At 43.6% G+C, this 18,075-nt stretch overlaps 2 protein-coding genes across 2 annotated transcripts; one reads left to right on the top strand and one right to left on the bottom strand.

Annotated features, from left to right (window-relative positions):
* Positions 1-814: 814 nt before the first annotated feature.
* LOC125513821 (phytosulfokine receptor 1) lies at positions 815-4,457 on the top strand. Its single transcript, XM_048679030.2, has one exon. The coding sequence runs from the start codon at positions 1,063-1,065 to the stop codon at positions 4,219-4,221; it is 3,159 nt and encodes a 1,052-aa protein (XP_048534987.2). The 5' UTR covers positions 815-1,062; the 3' UTR covers positions 4,222-4,457.
* Positions 4,458-11,112: 6,655 nt separating this feature from the next.
* Positions 11,113-14,319, bottom strand: LOC125513822 (putative aquaporin PIP2-2). The gene is made up of 4 exons (XM_048679031.2): positions 13,922-14,319; positions 13,514-13,809; positions 12,319-12,459; positions 11,113-11,542 (listed from the first exon to the last, which is right to left on the bottom strand). Exons 1-4 carry the CDS (start codon positions 14,235-14,237, stop codon positions 11,435-11,437), a joined length of 861 nt encoding a protein of 286 aa, XP_048534988.1. The 5' UTR covers positions 14,238-14,319; the 3' UTR covers positions 11,113-11,434.
* Positions 14,320-18,075: the final 3,756 nt, after the last annotated feature.

Below are 18,075 nucleotides of genomic sequence, written 5' to 3'. Positions count from 1 at the left end.
AATATAAATTTGTACTAAACTTGAGACAGTTATTTTGTGACGGAGAGAGTATAATAGACCAAAGAGAGCACGAATGATTTCACCAAAAGGAAAAAAAATGCAGAGCACGAGTAGAATTTTCTCGCCAGCCCTTTGTCCCGTATAATAAGCGCCTAGCTTTTGGAGCCGTGCCATGCCGTGCTCCTGTGTATGTTCACGGGCGGGCACGGCAGGGCGTTGCCCGGCCCGGCCGAAAGCGGCGGCTGCACATGCATAGCTTGCCGCTGGCCGTTGACTCTCCTGCCACAACCACCCATCCTTCAGTTTTTGGATGTACAAGCCTGGCAAGTAGTATAGCAACTAGCTATCTTCCTATAAATATCTTAATCTTATGAAAAGCATTCCAAATTGATCACGGTTTTGGTATTACGTCCATGCCAGCGTCCACTAAATGCAATCATATCTGTAATTATATTTTTCAAGTACTAATATTTGCAATATTGCTTTGCCTGTTTAGACTGGCCCTTTGAGCACTTGTTGCGCAGTAGTATCTTCAACAGTAATCGATTAACCAAAGGCACAAATTAAGGCACAAATGGAGAAGCATAATCATTAACCAAAGTCTTCGAACATCTAGCAATAGCAATATCCATTTTGTATGCAGGCCGTATCCTTCACCGGTCTGCTTTCACGCTGGTTATTAGATTCATTTCCAGAAAACAGCCAAAAGGAAGAAGGAAAGCGAGGGAGAAAAGGACAGTTAGGCCAACTTTGAACGCAAGTCAAAAGATTTCCGACCGTGGATCTCTCTAGCAAGTTGACAGAGACAATCAATTTCCTCAAGAAAATTCACGACTCCCACGGCCGAGTGCCTGCACAATCACAGGTCAAAACCGGAGCACGCACCGGACCTCCTGCTATCATGTCCTATCGTCTCGCACCTCACCTCTCTCCCTCATCCTTCACTGCCGCCACCATTGTTGCTTGGGGCCAAATGGCTTAGATATCGCATAGCTCCTGAGCACAACAAACAAGAACCTCTCTTCCCCATTCAACAGCATCAGCATAGCCCTTCCTGCATCAATGGGGCATTTCTTGATGCGACGCACTACCACATGGCCAAGCTGTTTCATCCTATGGTGCTTGTCCGTGCAGCTTCTCTTGCTGTCTCCGGTGTACTCCCTCAACCAAAGCTCCTGCAACCCAGATGATTATGGTGCACTGGAAGGCTTCCTGAGAGGTGTCACCGGAGGCATCAGCGGCTGGACGCTCTCAAACACGACCTCCGAAGTGGCCAACTGCTGTGCATGGGTGGGCGTCACATGCGACGCCGGCGGCCGGGTCATCAGGCTGGACCTCCATGGCAGGAAACTCAAGGGCGAGCTGGCACCTTCGCTCGCACAACTGGGCCATCTCCAGTGGCTCAACCTCTCCGATAACAACCTCCGTGGTGCCATCCCAGCACCCCTCCTTCAGCTCCATAGACTGCAGCGGCTCGACGTAAGCAACAGCGAGCTTTCTGGCACATTCCCGGCCAACGTCTCGCTCCCGGTGATTGAGGTCTTCAACATATCGTTCAACTCGTTCAGCGGCACCCATCCCACACTCCATGGTTCAGCGCAGCTCACGGTGTTCGATGCAGGGTACAATATGTTCACCGGGAGAATTGATTCAAGCATCTGTGAGTCATCTCGAGTGATCCGTGTGATAAGATTCACTTCGAATCTCTTTGCCGGGGAACTGCCGGAAGGCTTTGGAAACTGCATAAAGCTCGAGGAGCTATATGCCGAGCTCAACAGCATCTCCGGGAGCTTGCCAGACGACCTATTCAAGTTGCAATTTCTGAAGAATTTGACTCTGCAGGAGAATCAGCTCACGGGTAGGATGAGCCCGAGGTTTGGCAATCTGTCCAGCCTTGCTCAGCTGGACATTTCTTTTAATTCCTTCTCTGGACACCTTCCAGATGTTTTTGGTAGGCTTGGCAAGTTAGAGTACTTCTCTGCACAGTCCAACCTCCTCAGAGGCCCGTTGCCTGCTTCATTGTCTCAATCGCCATCATTGAAGATGTTGTACTTGCGGAACAATTCACTGAATGGAAGGATCAACCTCAATTGCTTGAAGATGACACAACTGAGCTCACTTGACCTTGGGACAAATAAGTTTATTGGCACAATTGATAGCTTGTCAGATTGCCATCGTCTCAGAAGCCTAAATCTTGGCACAAATAACCTCAGTGGCGAAATACCAGCTGATTTTAGAAAGCTTCAGTTTTTGTCCTACATCTCACTTTCGAACAACAGCTTCACAAATGTTTCCTCGGCATTATCTGTCCTTCAAGACTGTCCAAGCCTAACAAGCCTTGTGTTGACAAAGAACTTCCATGATGGGAAGGCCTGGCCGATGACTGGAATACATGGCTTTCATAAGATCCAGGTGTTTGCCATTGCTAATAGCCATCTTTCAGGAGCAATACCACCATGGTTAGCTAATTTCAGAGAATTGAAGGTCCTAGATTTGTCATGGAATCAACTGTCTGGGGATATTCCTGCATGGATTGGTGATCTCGAGTTTCTATTCTATGTGGATCTTTCTAACAATTCACTTACAGGGGTAATACCAAACAGTTTCTCGAGCATGAAGGGACTTCTTACATTCAACAGCTCACAGCAATCCACAGAGACTGATTATTTTCCTTTCTTCATTAAAAGGAACAAAACAGGCAAAGGGTTGCAGTACAAACAGGTTAGCAGCTTTCCACCGTCTCTAATTCTCAGTCATAACAAGCTCATAGGTGCCATATTGCCGGGCTTTGGAAGCCTCAAGAACCTGTATGTCTTGGACCTCAGCAACAACAATATTTCTGGTATCATTCCTGATGAGCTATCAGGCATGTCTAGCTTGGAATCCTTGGATTTGTCACATAACAATCTCACCGGAAGCATTCCCTATTCATTGACAAAGTTGAATTTTCTATCAAGCTTCAGTGTGGCATACAATAATCTGATGGGCACAGTTCCATTAAGAGGGCAATTCTCAACATTCACTGGTTCTGATTATGAGGGGAACCCCAACCTTTGTGGCACCCGCTTTGGCTTATCCCCATGTCAGTCCAATCATGCTCCCATCATCTCTGCAACGGGAAATCGGAAGAACAAGGGTCTCATATTAGGAATAATTATTGGCATTGCAATTGGAGCAGCAATGGTTTTGTCTGTTGCTGTTGTACTTGCGTTGAAGAGAAGCTTCAGAAGGCAGGATCATATAGTTAAGGCTGTTGTGGATACAAATGTAGCATTCGAATTGGCACCAGCGTCACTGGTACTTCTGTTTCAGAACGAAGATGATGACAAGGCATTGACTATCAGTGACATTTTGAAATCTACAAACTACTTTGATCAGGCTAACATCATTGGTTGTGGTGGGTTTGGTCTAGTGTACAAGGGAACATTGCCAGATGGAGCAAAGATCGCCATCAAAAGACTATCGGGTGATTTTGGCCAGATGGAGAGGGAGTTCAAAGCAGAAGTGGAAACTTTATCAAAAGCTAAGCATCCTAATCTTGTGCTTCTACAAGGTTACTGCAGGAATGGCAGTGACAGGCTCCTGATCTACTCTTACATGGCGAATGGCAGCCTAGACCACTGGCTTCATGAAAAGCCTGATGGCCCATCCAGATTAAACTGGCAGAGAAGGCTTCAGATAGCCAAAGGAGCGGCACGAGGTTTGGCATACCTGCACTTGTCATGCGAACCTCACATACTACACCGTGATATCAAGTCAAGCAACATACTCCTGGATGAGAATTTTGAAGCTCAATTGGCTGATTTTGGGCTTGCTCGGCTAATTTGTCCCTATGATACACATGTGACAACTGACCTAGTTGGCACACTGGGTTACATCCCCCCTGAGTATGGCCAGTCTTCAGTAGCCACTTTCAAAGGTGATGTGTATAGTTTTGGCATTGTTCTTCTGGAGTTATTAACAGGAAAGAGGCCTGTTGATATGTGCAAGAGGAAGGGAGCTAGGGAGTTGGTCTCATGGGTTATGCACATGAAAGGAGAACACCGTGAAGCCGACGTATTGGACCGTGCAATGTATGACAAGAAATTTGAGATGCAAATGATGAAGATGATTGATATTGCATGTTTGTGCATTAGTGAGTCACCTAAACTGAGGCCATTAACCCATGAATTAGTGCTATGGCTTGACAACGTTTGTGCTAGCAGTGAAGCAACAAAGTGAAGCTCAATAACAGTGACCTTCGTGGAAATACTTGAACTCACAGCCCATGAACTAGTCTTATGGCTTGCCAGCGTTTGTGCTAGCAATAAAGCAACAAAGTGAAGTTTAATAACAGTGACCAACACAGAAATACTTGTACTCAATTTCTCCCCTCTTGAATAATCTTTGTCAGAGTGAACACTGTAAGATATGACTGATTATTGCATATGAATATGATGTGCTTCATGGGAGTCTAACTTACTACTCCCTCCGTCCAAAACTTTGAAGTCATCTTTGAGGTAATATTTAATACTCTCTATGTTCCATAATAGAAGGCACATAAATTTCTGGAAAGTCAAGATTCCAAAACTTTGACCACTAATGTTTATGGAAGTATACAGATTTAGCATGTAAGAAATCTTATTGTTCTACTTGTCTTGTAAAATACTTTTGTGCCATATGTTCATTTACTAATTTTGTAAGCATTTCATAAGTAATTTTTTTAGTCAAAGTCGTGTACTGGAGATTGTAGAAGTCAAATGTTCCTTATATTTTGGAACAGAGGAGCAACAGTAGAGCCATTGTATGCCGTATGAGTAAATGAGATTTTGTGATAGCTCATGCAAATGTTATCTGTGTCTTTTATGATCTTGTCCTAATTTCTCGTATGAAGCTATGGAAGATGTTTTAAGGATCATTTGCACCATAGCTGGCAATTCACATGTTTGATATTTCCCTGCATTTACCTCAACCAATCTTTCCAGTTAGCCAACTTAAAGTTACTGTTATATTGCTTTGGAACTTAATAAGAATTCTGCGTGTTAGCAAAGTACTCCCCCTGTCCCAAAATATAAGAACGTTTTTAACACTACACTAGTGTCAAAAACGTTCTTATATTATGGGATGGAGGGAGTACAATATAGTCTTGCTCAAAAAAAAGCCCTGTTCAAGAATTCATCCGATTAACCAGTTAACTTGCCGATTAATCTCTATTCATAGGGTCACCGAGTAGCCGATAAACCAAAAAATCATCCGATTAATTGATTAAATGGCCGATTAACTTGCCGATTAGCCGATTAATCCCCTACTCGCTAGCCAACCGAGCAGCTACCAGTTAACGATTTCCTCAACAATGAAAAAAAGTACAATATAGTCAAGATGACTTACCTAAAATGAAAGGAACATGCATAAATGGTAGAGCTGTGTACGGACCTGTACTTTCATCATAACAATTACGATTTTCAGTTTCTTTAACTAGCGCTTCAGATAAATGACTAGAGATCAAAACCTGTGTTCTTGGCTCCTTGCCTTAGCCCTGGGCTCCAGGCTTCTCAGTCTCAGACTGTCGATCTGTGTAATCTATCCTATATCGCTCCTGGTTAATCGTTGCAACCGAGAACTCGTTTCCACTAGTTTTGTTTCACTCAGATGCTTGATTTAAAATCAGAAAGCAGAGGCATGGAGGTTTATGACAGAAACCTGTTAGGCTGGCCGTATATTCCTTTGCTCTGGCACTCTGTCGAACAGGTGGCTTGCATGGGTAGCTGCTCCGTGTGAGGCACCACAAGTTCGCCTCCCGAGCCAGAGACTGCAGATCCCTGCCATCCTGCACCGCCACGGCAGTACACTGCGCCGTCTATGGGTCGTCGCTCTCCGCATCCACGGCCCACGGGAGGAGGACGGTGAAGCCAGTAAGGCCGCCGGCTACGTCTCCTTACCGACGGCGCCGTCCCATGGGGCCGTCGGTCGCCGTGTTTTCTTCATTTTTGAGGGCGCTCGCCATGGCTGATGAGGGCATGTATAATGGTGGCAGCACCGGTGCCCCATGCATTTCACATACTCCTTCCTTTCTGGTTTATAAGGCTTATCTCAAAATTTTAGTTTTTTCCATTTCATAACGCTCAATTTGATTGTTTTCTATCACATGTTCAGATTCCAAGGTGCATTAAATCATTGCATGCAAGTACTAAGAGAAAATTGACCAATGCATGTAATTTATGCATGCATGCATTACAATTAATGCATTGGTAAACATACTTTTTTGAGGAAAACAAGAGTATTAATTGAGTGCTTTTGCAAACTACGAAAAATATTCCACCACTAATCATCTACCTTGGTTGGTGAGAATTTTGAATTGAGCCTTATAAACCGGAAAGGAGGGAGTATATTTTTTATTTGAAACTGATGTCCCACCCAACGGATCCGGCTTGCCTGCTCCCTCCCCATGCTCCCATCCGTACTCCCACTCCATCTTACGGTTGTCTTTTTCTCTTTTTTTTTTCTAATCTAATCATCTCCTCCCCTGATTTTAAGGGGGTGGGGCCGGGCCTTATTTGTATGGGCGCACGCCGGGCGAGCAGGCAAGTCTCGTCCCCAACCAACAATCGCTCAATGGTGGCAATGGTCCCTTTCCTAGTATGGCATCACTACTTTTTTTTTGTTCATTTTTATAAGACCTTGAAGGCATTTCAGACAATGTGTAAAACAGTCTATTTTAAGTTGTCTGAAAGGATTTACAAAAGTGGACGGAGGGAGTAGTTCTTTTCCTTTTCTTCCATTGATCTCTCCCAGCAAAAAAAGCACACTATCATGGAGAGTAGAACTTGGCTCAGCCACCACTTTGGTCAGTGAGGAACTGGGCTCCTCTGCAAGAGCTCGTCCGCCTCTGCAAGCAACATCTTTTACTTGAGCTGGACCGATTGGGCGGATGTAGCGGCTGGGGCAACTGGCCATGCCCTGATTGTAGCCCAACTCTTCAAGTTGCCAGATGCACCCCGATCCAGAATGGAAGCAGAAATAATGCAGAACCTGCGCCATGCTGGGAAGAAAGTTGGCCCGGAAGACAGCTCGATATTGTGTAGTTTATCATCACTGGGGCAATTTCTCATGAACCTCTTCTGCAGTGCCTTTAGCGCCAACTAACAAGCGCGACTATGCCTCACTTATAGTTTTTTAAAGAGTGACCAGGGACTTTGAGTTGTTGATTGTTTTTGAGATAGCTAACCGCTTATTCCAAGCGGTGGGTGACTAGAGACTTTATTTAAGAATCAAAGTGTCTGAAATACATATGATATCAGGCACTAACCCTAGCCACACATGACGCCCGACTTCTAGAAACAAGTTTAGCAAGAGCATGAGCTTCATTGTTCAACTAGTGTGCTCGAAACAAAAACTACCATCACCCAAATCCTTCTTGTGATGATTGATCTTGTTCAAAATTACCCCGTAAACAGGAGCGTCTCTTCTAACAACCTCAAGGTAGTCGAGGCCACTATCACCTTGTGAATGTTAATATCCTAGCGAGAGAAAGGGCCTCGTGGCATGCCTGAGCCTCAAGGCTAGCCGGTTACAGCTGATGCGTCCAAAACATATCTTGATGAATCGCTGCAAACAGTGGCAGCTGCCCCAAACTTATCACTACATGACAAATCTCTGTCAACATTGATCTTCACCATGCCTCTGGTTTAATCCATCAGCTTGATCTATGGGACTTCAACAATGAAATTGATGCAAGGGAAACATAAAACCACCACAATTTCCGCTCTTGAAGATACCGATTGATGAAGTTCATAGTGGCCAGAGGGCTCTGAAACTCGCCATCATGAATGGCACGTCAACACAGCCACCATATTGCCCACAACATAGCCAACACGCGATCCAGATCTTGTTGATTAAACGTGTCCAACTGCCAAAACAACCACATGCCTCAATTATATAGCGAGACAGTAGGAGCGCTTGCCTGAAGCGTCTGCCCCAATGGGATGGCTCAGCGCGCTGGGCTTTGAGCGGTCATTTCTTTCTTTCTTTTTTTCTGATTTTTATTTCGTTTTTACCTTTTCACTTTTGTTTATATTTTGAAATACTCTAAATATATATATATATCACACAAACAAATTTACATAAAAATTAGAAAAATGTTACTAATGCATTTGCAAAATGTTAAACATGTGCATAAAAATGTTTCCACAGTATACGAAAAATGTATAATGTGTATGAAAAAATATACAGTAAACGTAAATATAAAACAGAAACCGTGTATTTAAAAATGTACACATGTAAAAACAAATGTTCCTAATGTATACAAAAAATGTACAAGGTGTATGTAAAATGTACACTGTTTATAAAAATGTATAAATCAAAAATTAAATGAAAAAAATGTTAATTTGGTATTTAAAAAATGTTAAACATCTATAAAAAGAATGTTTCTAATGTATACAATGAATTTACAAAGCATATGAAAAATATAGACATCAAAACATAGATTTGAAAATATGTTAATCATGTATTTATAAAATGGTAAACATGTGCTGTATAAAACAATGTTTCTCTTGTATACAAAAATTATAGAGGGTGTATGTAAAAAAGTAGACATATTTTTTTAAAATATTAATCATGTATTTACAAATATTAGTTATGTGTTATAAATGCTTCTGATGTATACAACAAATTTACAATTTGTATAAAAAAGTTGACATCAAAATATATATTTGAAAAACAAAGCATTAATCATGTGTTTGAAAAAAGTTAAATGTATGTAAAAATTGTTGCTATATACCAAAAAATTAATGTGTAAAAATAAGAAAGTATGCATCAAGACTTATATTTAAAAGAATGTTGATCATGTATTTAAAATTTGATAAACATGTATTAAAAATATACCTGGTATTTACAAAGAATATAGACTTGTGTTGAAAACCTCCGAAGAAAACTGAGAAAGAAAAAAAGAAAAAAAAACAAGAAAACCTGAGAAGAACCTGTTCTAAAAACAAAACAAAAACACAAGAAAACCAAGAAAGAAACAAAAGAAGTATAAAAAGGGAAAAAATAAAACCATAGAAAAATGTTGATGAAATAAAAAGGCATATGAAAAGTAAAAGAAAACGAAAAAAATATAAAAAGGAACAAACATTGCAGCGATCAGACCGAACGAACGAACACATGACCAAGAAACACGCTACTCGGTTGGCCCATATGACGGCGCTGCGAGATGCTTCACTCTAGGGGAGCTACCATCTCATATGAGCGAGATTTAGCTCCCACAAGAACTAGCTCAGTAGATTCCGCGCGCGCTCACTTCTGGGTCGCCGCCCAACAGCTTGTTTCGTCCACAGGCTCACTGGCTTAGCTCGCTCTGTTGTTTTCTGCGTTGTGACTTTGATGGTTCCGAAAATTAAACTGGCTACCCGTAATTTTTTAACCTGCTAGTGTTTTTTTTAATTTGATGAATTGGAGAAATGATAAATGGTCACAAATTTTAAAAATTGCTTTTCAATTTGAAATGTAATCACTAATTGAAATATAATCATGAATTCAAAAAATCACAAATTATAAAAAAAAATCAAATTCAAAAAAGTTCACAAAATTTAAAAGGTCACGAATTCAGAACAGTTGTAGATTTTGAAAAGGCCCACAAATTCAAGTTTTCACAAAATTTTAAAGATAATGTAAAGTTCAAGATTTTGAAACAATAATTAATGAAACTGGATAAAAGTTCACAGATTCAGAAAAAGTTCATGGATTTGAAAACTATTCATGCATTTAAGAATAAGTTTGTGGATTATAAAAAGTTAATGTATTTTTAAATAAAAAATCTAGAAGAAAATAATACAAATAAATAAAAATGAAGATGAAAAAGGAAAGGAAAAAAGAAAGACGAACAAACAAAACCGATAGAAAACCGGTCAGAAAACAAAGTAAAAAGGCACAGAGAAAACCAGGGCAGAGAAACAAAATTTTCAGATTATTCCAAAGACTACTAAGGGGTACACGAGTATGTTCCGACCCATTTAGGAATCTTAAGAAGGGATGGGGTGTGTGTATACCGAAAGAGCCTTATTCAGCGGCTTTTCGGCGGTTCCTAATCCCCACGTAGGATGGGAAATATTGACCAAACGCGCAACCCCTGCACTGGCTTTGTAATGGTCGGCCCACTTGATTTGTGCCTTCCCCATCAGGTTCTAGACCTTCCCCACTAGTTTTTTTATATTACTTCCATGTTCTTTTTTAAGCCATTTCTTACTGATTTTTATTTTTTTTCCTGATTACTTTTTGCTTTTAATTTGATGTTCTCTTTCCTTTTGGTTTTCTTTTTCCAATGTACCTCCTATTTTCCGAATTCGCTAATATTTTTTTAGTTCACGGACGTTTTTTAATTTCCTGAACAGTTTGGAATTGGCAAGAATTTTTCAAATCCAGAAACATTTTTTAAATCCTGAAATATTATTGCATTAGTGAACATTTTTTGAATTCTTGATTTTTTGAATATGTAATTTGTTTTTGAAAAAATGAACATTTTTTTTGAATTTGTGAACATTTTTCAAATTCACGCTGATGTTTTTTATTTGTGAACAATTTTTGAATTCGCAAACATTTCTTAGATTTTTGGACATTTTTTAGGAAAAAATAACAAACAAAAATTGGAATCATGAACATTCTTTTTATTCTTAAAGTTTTTTGAAATCTCAAATATTCTTAAATTAATCAAGATTTCTTTTGAAATCATGAACATCTTTTGAAATCGTGGACATTTTTATTTTTTTGAACATGTTTCAAATACACTTGAATTTGTGGTTTTTTTGGCAATTCATGAACAATTTTTGAAATCTAGAAACGGTTTTTAATTTCGTGAAGATTTTTTGAAATGAAAAACATTTCAAGTTTGTGAACATTTTTCAAAATTGTGAAATGAAACCACAGGCCATGACTCACTCTTAGATCACAGCAATGCGATCACAATCAGATGCGCAGGATCCATTAGGTGCTAGGATGAAATACAGAACATTCGTCAATTATATTGGCATTTTTGCGGGGAAATTATGTTGGCGTTTATTAATTTAAAGGCAGACTCTTATTTCGTCTTGGTTCTAAAAGCAGTTAATGGAAGCTGTGGAAGCTCTTTCTTTGCAAGTAAAATAAAATTTCACAAACGATACCAATTCTTTGATTCACAAATTCTCCACATGCATACATACATACATAGAGCGAGTAAATGGATAGCACACTCGGAAGAAACAGCAGCAAGCAAACATGGCGAACTCCGGAACACGTCGACGTACGAATGGACGGTCACATCGACATATGCACAAGCCGAGGAACGGTAGCAGCTGATGATGCAAAGACTGGAGCCACTGAACAGGACAAAGGTGTGGGATCGAGCAACCATAGCGCATTTGCTGGAGGCGGCCTTCTTCTTCGCACATATCTACACTTCAGTCCGGCCGGAGCGACGGCCGGCTTAGTTGCTCCTGTAGGACCCGAGCTTGGCGGCGCTGGCCCTCAGCACGTACTGGTGGTAGGCGGCGGCGATGGCGGCGCCGATCAGCGGTCCCACCCAGAAGATCCACTGCACGAACACAAACAGCAGTCAGCACGTGGCAGGCAGATCAGCGGCAGCGGCGCCGCTTCATTGGAAGTTTATGTGATGTACGTACAGGACAGACGAAGCAATCTTTATTGCTTATCTTATAACGATTTGATTCGCCATGGTTAGAAAAACTGAATAAATTGACATAGTTAAATCATTTGGTCGATGGTGACATGCATGCAGCAGATTTTAAAACCTGTTGTTATGTTCCACGGAGCATCTTTTAGGTGTGTGTGAGGTATGGATTAGGTTATATAACGTCAAAAATAGTGGATGAGCATGTCATGCATAACCTAAGTGAGTAGTTCGAATGATCAATGATAGATGAAATTTTGGAGTGTCGACACTGACACCAGCTAGCTGTTTAATTTGGCAAGCATTATCCTGCCCTTCATTTGCAATATCTTCGAAAGCAACCGTTCGTTTGCAATATTATCCTGATTACTGAATGTAAGACTAAACATGATAAGTTTTCTATTTGGCATCAACTAAGCATGATAAGTTAATCAAATATATCCCGTGTGATTGTCAATTCAGTCTAGAATTATCAAGTACTAGTCGACCGTGATTTGTGACCAAAGCCAAGTAGTAGCTGATAAATATTACTTTCTCTGTAAACTAATATAAAAGCGTTTGGATCACTAAAGTAGTAATCTAAACACTTTTATATTTCTTTACGGAGGGAGTACTCAATATTTTATGCCATCTATAGCATATAACTGTATTGGCCATGATAGTGTACTGATGTGTCGTACTTGGTCATCCCAGGCCTTGTCTTTGTTGTAGATGACAGCAGCTCCCAAGCTTCTCGCCGGGTTGATGCCGGTGCCGGTGATGGGGATGGTGGCCAGGTGGACCATGAACACGGCGAATCCGATTGGGAGAGGAGCCAGCACCTGAGTAGATCGGTAAGTTCAAAACATTCAGATCAAACCATGAAACACAACAGCTTAACTAGCATGCACGCTGATCAGTTACATCAAAGAGACTGACGATAGCAAGCATCTTGGTCAATATTATAGCAAATTAAGGACAAAACAAGTTGCTGCTTTTGTAGATGTTACTGTACTTTTTAGGTGATTTGTAAATATTATTCCAGAATTGAGTATACATCTCAACACAAAAGAATGCAAATAAGAGCATACTTGTTTGAAAATTGTGTAACCAGAAAGGGATGGTTCACCAAATCTGAATGACAAAATACGTCCATGCATGACATTATCCCTGGACTTCTGCAATTTCTTCATACCCATGCAACATATTTCCTCATTAATTGGTGGCGACCATTTTCGATTTGCCACCTCAGATTTCTGTAGACGATGCGGCGAGACAGCGACTAGTGCCTAATCGAGCAAGAGAATCTTCCTATCTGCCTATTGGCACGCTGTGGATCAGACAAGCAGATACATTTGCACATGCAGGTGCTTGATGTGGAGTGATTCGTACAATTTTGGACCATAAATATTGCATTTTTTGGGTGGCACTTTAGCCTTTAGGTTCACTAAAATGCTTCATTTTGTCAGGATTTGTGACTTGCTTGCCCTACTCCTGCATACGCAATTGCGTGACCACGAGAGCTATCTCACGAAAGTATTTTGCTACTATAGCACTGGTAGTAGAAATTGAGTATATGATCTGATAATCGCTTTTTACCAGCAATTAGTTTCAGTAATTCGAGTTTAATTTACTAGATTATTCTTTACAAACTTGTTCTAGAATGTTTTCTCGTTGTCAAGTAGTAAGTTGTTCCAAAGCTAAGTCACAAGCAGAATAAGGAGTTAAGGACAAGGTCAACGACTTTCCCAGCACTTTGATCTGCATCCAGTCTATCATTGGCCATAAACCATAAGCATCAATTATACACTCTAAAGTGTACTTTTCCTTTTGAGAGACATCGTAAAGTGTACTCTATGGTATAATACGGTATATACTGTAGTCAATAGTACTCACCGGGATGTGGGAGTCACGGGCGTTGCGCTTGGGGTCGGTGGCGGAGAAGACGGTGTAGACGAGCACGAAGGTGCCGATGATCTCGGCCGCGAGCCCGGTGCCCTTGGAGTAGCCTGCGCTGAGCTCGTTGGCGCCGCCGCCGTACCGCACGTAGTAGGAGCTCTGGAAGCCCTTGACCAGCCCGACGCCGCAGATGGCGCCGAGGCACTGCGCGATGATGTAGAGCAGCGCCCGGATGAGCGACACCTTCCTCGCCAGGAACAGCCCGAACGTCACCGCAGGGTTGATGTGCCCACCTATGCATCGTGAAGAGAGAACAGTCAGTCTCACGCATGACCCATGCATGATGCATGCATGTGCAGTTATGCACGCGCGAGAAGAGAACTAGTGGTCGATCGATGGACGGACCTGAGACGCCGGCGGTGCAGTAGACGAGGACGAAGATCATGCCGCCGAAGGCCCAGGCGATCCCGAGGATGCCGACGCCGCTGCAGGCCGCGTCGGTGGTGTTGACGGTGGGGTCGGACTGGTGCTTGTACCCGATGACGGTGGCCACGGTGATGTAGAGGAAGAGGAGCGTGGCGACGAACTCGGCGATCACCGCGCGGTAGAGCGACCACTTGGTCAGCTCCTCGAAGTCCACGATCGGCGCCGGCGGCGGGTCCGAGTAGTCCTTGGTGGAGAACTCGCCGCCCTGGGGTGCCGCCTCAATGTCCTTCGCCATTGCTAGCTCTGTCTAGCTAGTGCCCTGTAGCTAGCTTGAATGGTGTTTGCTGCAGTTGTTCAGTGTGAGGAGAGAGGGGAGGGGCGGCCAGGTATATATGGGGCGCGAGAGGGTGGCTCGTGCCGGGGAGAGGACGAGCTCATTATCACCTCGAGTTTGGCCTGTTAAGCGGGGAGGCAGATTGATTATTAGCGAGGGATAAGGTTTTCTGCGTAGTTTATGGGAGGTTTTGGGTTATAATTTGCCGCCCACAACCGACTATAGCATCATCGTTAGGTCGTTTTCGGAGCCTAACGAACTGGTGGCTAGTGATCAATCGGAGGGGCTGTTTTCTAAGGTATGTGCAGTGCGCTTACGTTGCTACGTACTACTGTGCCTGTGCCGCCCGGCAAAATACTATGCAGAAAGGTCAGAAAGCGCAGCACAGAAAAGATATATCGACCTTTATCTAGTGGCGTGTAGAGTTAGCATGGGTTTTGCAGATGTCTTGGAAGGATCAACGATGTGTCCGTTCCAAATGCGTGCATGCACATGCAGCTTCAGATAACTTTTACTGTGGTGCCGACTACTCGGGACAATTTGGCAGTCCTATCTTTCAGAAAACAGTTCAGTATACAATCAAAAACAGGAATTTAAACAGAAACAGGTTCAGTATATACATGCTCATCCACCAATGGAGATGCTCAGAAACTTGATTGCCACCAATAGCAAACAAGGACAGCGAATCATCGCTAAGACGGACAGCTCGCGGAGCTACCTGCAAATGGAGATTCCTAACAGTGGCCTGATTAGCTGCAACCTGCATGCAAGCTGTATGACGTGAAGGCATAAGCTGTCCCCCTCTCTCTTCTCACCCTCGCACAAAACGTGCTCCAGAAATTTGAATCCCGGCTGGTTAGGTCTGGCCTTTGTGCTTACGGAGAAATCATGAACCATCGGTGGTCGCTTTCTCTGATCAAGACAAGTATAACAACGAAACAGATGGGCGCAGAACGTTCCCCTGTCTGCGAATATTTCCAGTAGTATACTCTACTCCGGTGGGCCCCTCGACCGATGACATCTCCTCCATTTCCTTTCCCTGTATAGCTAACTTACGTACCTTGAGATGCACAACGTACGTATTCTCATACGTCCATATAGGTTTCCTACGGGACACGTGGGACAACAGAGACCTTTGGATTTACAGTATCCACAACTGCTGCGCGCGGCCAGCCAATCCGGCGGTGCCACCTACGATCATGTGGCTGCAAAGCACCGGGCGGCTCGGGTCACTCTCACGGCCCAATCATTCAGATTTGAGGAGATGCTCCCGTCGACGTAGCTAGTACTAGTACTAGCAGCTAGTACAACTGTGATGCGGCTCGGACTTTATGCCGACGCAGGACAGGAGCTTGTCCTTGCACGCAAAAGAAAGAAGAGCTGACAAACTGTAAGATGAAAATAATGTATTAATATCGTCAAGATAAAATTACACTCAGCCTATGCACTAATGACGATCGTAAGAGCTGCCTAAAACATTTGCAGGTGCACACAGCCAAAATATTTTTAAAAAAAATGACCAACAGAACAACTTCATCAAACATAATATAAACCATCAATCATGGCAACCCAAGTAACATGATAGGTGCTCCAACGACGGTGTCTTCGGAAAAGGAACGACAACGTCATCGTCGTTGGACCCAACCACTATCTAAGTAAACTCCCGTGCCGTCAGCCCCTCCCCGCTCCTCCATCCCTAGTCGCCGTTGCCGCCGGCAAGGGCCATGGTGGCGGCGGGCCCTACACCGCAGATCCAAGGCGTGTGGTCGCCGCGGCAGATCCTGTGAGGCGGAGGCAGCGTCTCGCGCAGGAAGGCTGGGGGCGGCAGCCAGGGCGGCGCCCTTGCTACGTGGCGGCGATGGGAGCCTACATGGCCGGCGGTGTGGCGGCCGCGGGCGCATGGGTGTCTCCGATGGCTGCGGATCTGGTGTCCTGTCCAGATCCGTCTTGGTACAGTCTTGGCCGGCCAGTGGCGCGAGGAGGACCGGTGAGGGGCGGCTGGAGGCTCCCTGTCGGCGTGCCGACATCGGCCCTCATCTCCATGGCGAGGCTCCATTCGGTTCCAGCCAGCTACGAGGTTGGGGGGACACTACTTCCGGTGAAAATCACGCCGACTTCGGTCATGGCGGACGATGGCGGCGTCTATGACGTCGTTCCCTTCTCGAGGCATCATTGTTGTAGGTCGTGGCACCCCATTTGTGATACTTCGGGGAAAACCGTAGATCTGGATCTGCCGGATCGGACGATGATGGTACCTTTGATGTTGTTGTCCCTCCTGAGGGCAACGTTTTGGAGCAAGTGCTAGTTGGACGGGACAAGCGAAAGAGCGGTGTCTCATCCACCGCAAGGCCGACTGTGGATCCCGGTGGCATGGTGCTGCGGAGGTTCGGCGACGGGCACGTGTGGACAGACACGTGCAGAATGGTGGAGTTGTATGGCGTCGTTGTGGCATTGACGGCAGGCCAGACAAGGTCGACGGGTCAGTTTCTGCTCTGCAGATGGACCTGTGGAAGACGGCGGCGGCAGCCTCTGAAAGTGCGTCGATCCGGTATGGGACCCGGTCCCATTGTGTGGCTGAGTTGGGGCATCCGGCTTTAGGTGTTAGGGTTTGGTGCGATGTCCGTTTGATATTAGGTCCGGATATTCGGCACACCTTCATCATGGCATAGAAGTTAGGAGCGGATCTACATTGGAGCCTGTGGGGGCAGCTGCCCCCACTCGTAGCTGCCCCCACTCGTTTCTAACATGCGCTTATATACATGTTGCTGCCTATGCGTGTGCCCCCGCTAGGACGAATACTCTGCCTCCACTTAGCCCGATTCCTTGCGTATTTTCAAAAGCCCATTACTTGAAGTGTGAAAAAGGTCAAGAAATAGCAAAAAAAAAAGGGTGTTGCAGCGTCTAGCCTGCAGATCGCTCAGATTTCCTCGTGCACACTCGCACCCACACGGCCGAAGCCCTGACCTTGCCGCTCGCAGCCGCCGGCGGCGGCAACTGCTGACTTGCCTGTATCCTTCCCCTGCGGCCTTGCACGACGTTACTAACGCACAACCCCATCAGCAAACCCCGATTCTGTAATTTCTCTCTGATTGATATCAAGGTGAGCCGTATAACACATCTAGGTTTTTCCTCCTTGCGATTTTTTTTGTTAGTTTGCAATTCCAATCTTATATAAACTGAAATTCAACTGTTTGAAATTTCAATCTAGGCCTTGCACGCGTGCTATCAGATTAGTGTATTATTCATTCGTTTGTCCATGTCTTTCTCCTTTTGAAATCTAGATGAACCGTATAAAACATCAAAATATGTGTATAATCCATGGATTTGGATAATTAGGTCAATTCAACTGTTCAAGCATTTTTTTGTCACATACAAATTTTAATATGCAATTTCCTACTTAAGGGCAATATTGGCTAGTTCAGGCTCATAGGCTCCAATTTATTCGAATCAACTATTATAAAAAATTCTAACAATCATTTGTTTGTGCACGCACACACATCAAATGTGATATTCATATTGATGCAAACACACACAAACATCAAATGTGATATTCATATTGATGCAGATCATTGTCTCAAATTTTTAATTTATTTTCACTTCACAATGAACTTGATACCATGAGAAGAATGAGGTGATCATGCCCAAACTTTTAGTTTATACTAATACTTGCCTTGCTAGTTCATGAATATGCTCATACATTTTGCCCCTTCTCAATTTTTTTCCCTGGGTCCGCCCCTGCATAGAAGTAGCAACAAGCGTTGTTTAGATGATGGCTTGAGCCTGACTGGTGTATTACTTT

The sequence above is a fragment of the Triticum urartu genome, chromosome 6A (assembly GCF_056163025.1).
Source record: "Triticum urartu cultivar PI428250 chromosome 6A, HENAU_Tu73, whole genome shotgun sequence".
NCBI classification, from domain to species: Eukaryota; Viridiplantae; Streptophyta; class Magnoliopsida; order Poales; family Poaceae; genus Triticum; species Triticum urartu.
Note: the sequence above shows the minus strand (reverse complement) of the source record. Positions and strands in the feature narration are given on the sequence as shown.

Bases quoted from the DNA above. Each gene is read 5' to 3' on its own strand.
- LOC125513821 (XM_048679030.2), top strand. From the start codon at position 1,063: ATGGGGCATTTCTTGATGCGACGCACTACCACATGGCCAAGCTGTTTC.
- LOC125513822 (XM_048679031.2), bottom strand. From the start codon at position 14,237: ATGGCGAAGGACATTGAGGCGGCACCCCAGGGCGGCGAGTTCTCCACC. The intron at 12,460-13,513 runs GTGAGTACTATT...CGATCTACTCAG, and splicing joins CCCGTGACTCCCACATCCCG to GTGCTGGCTCCTCTCCCAAT. The intron at 11,543-12,318 runs GTACGACACATC...GTGTTCGTGCAG, and splicing joins ACAAGGCCTGGGATGACCAA to TGGATCTTCTGGGTGGGACC.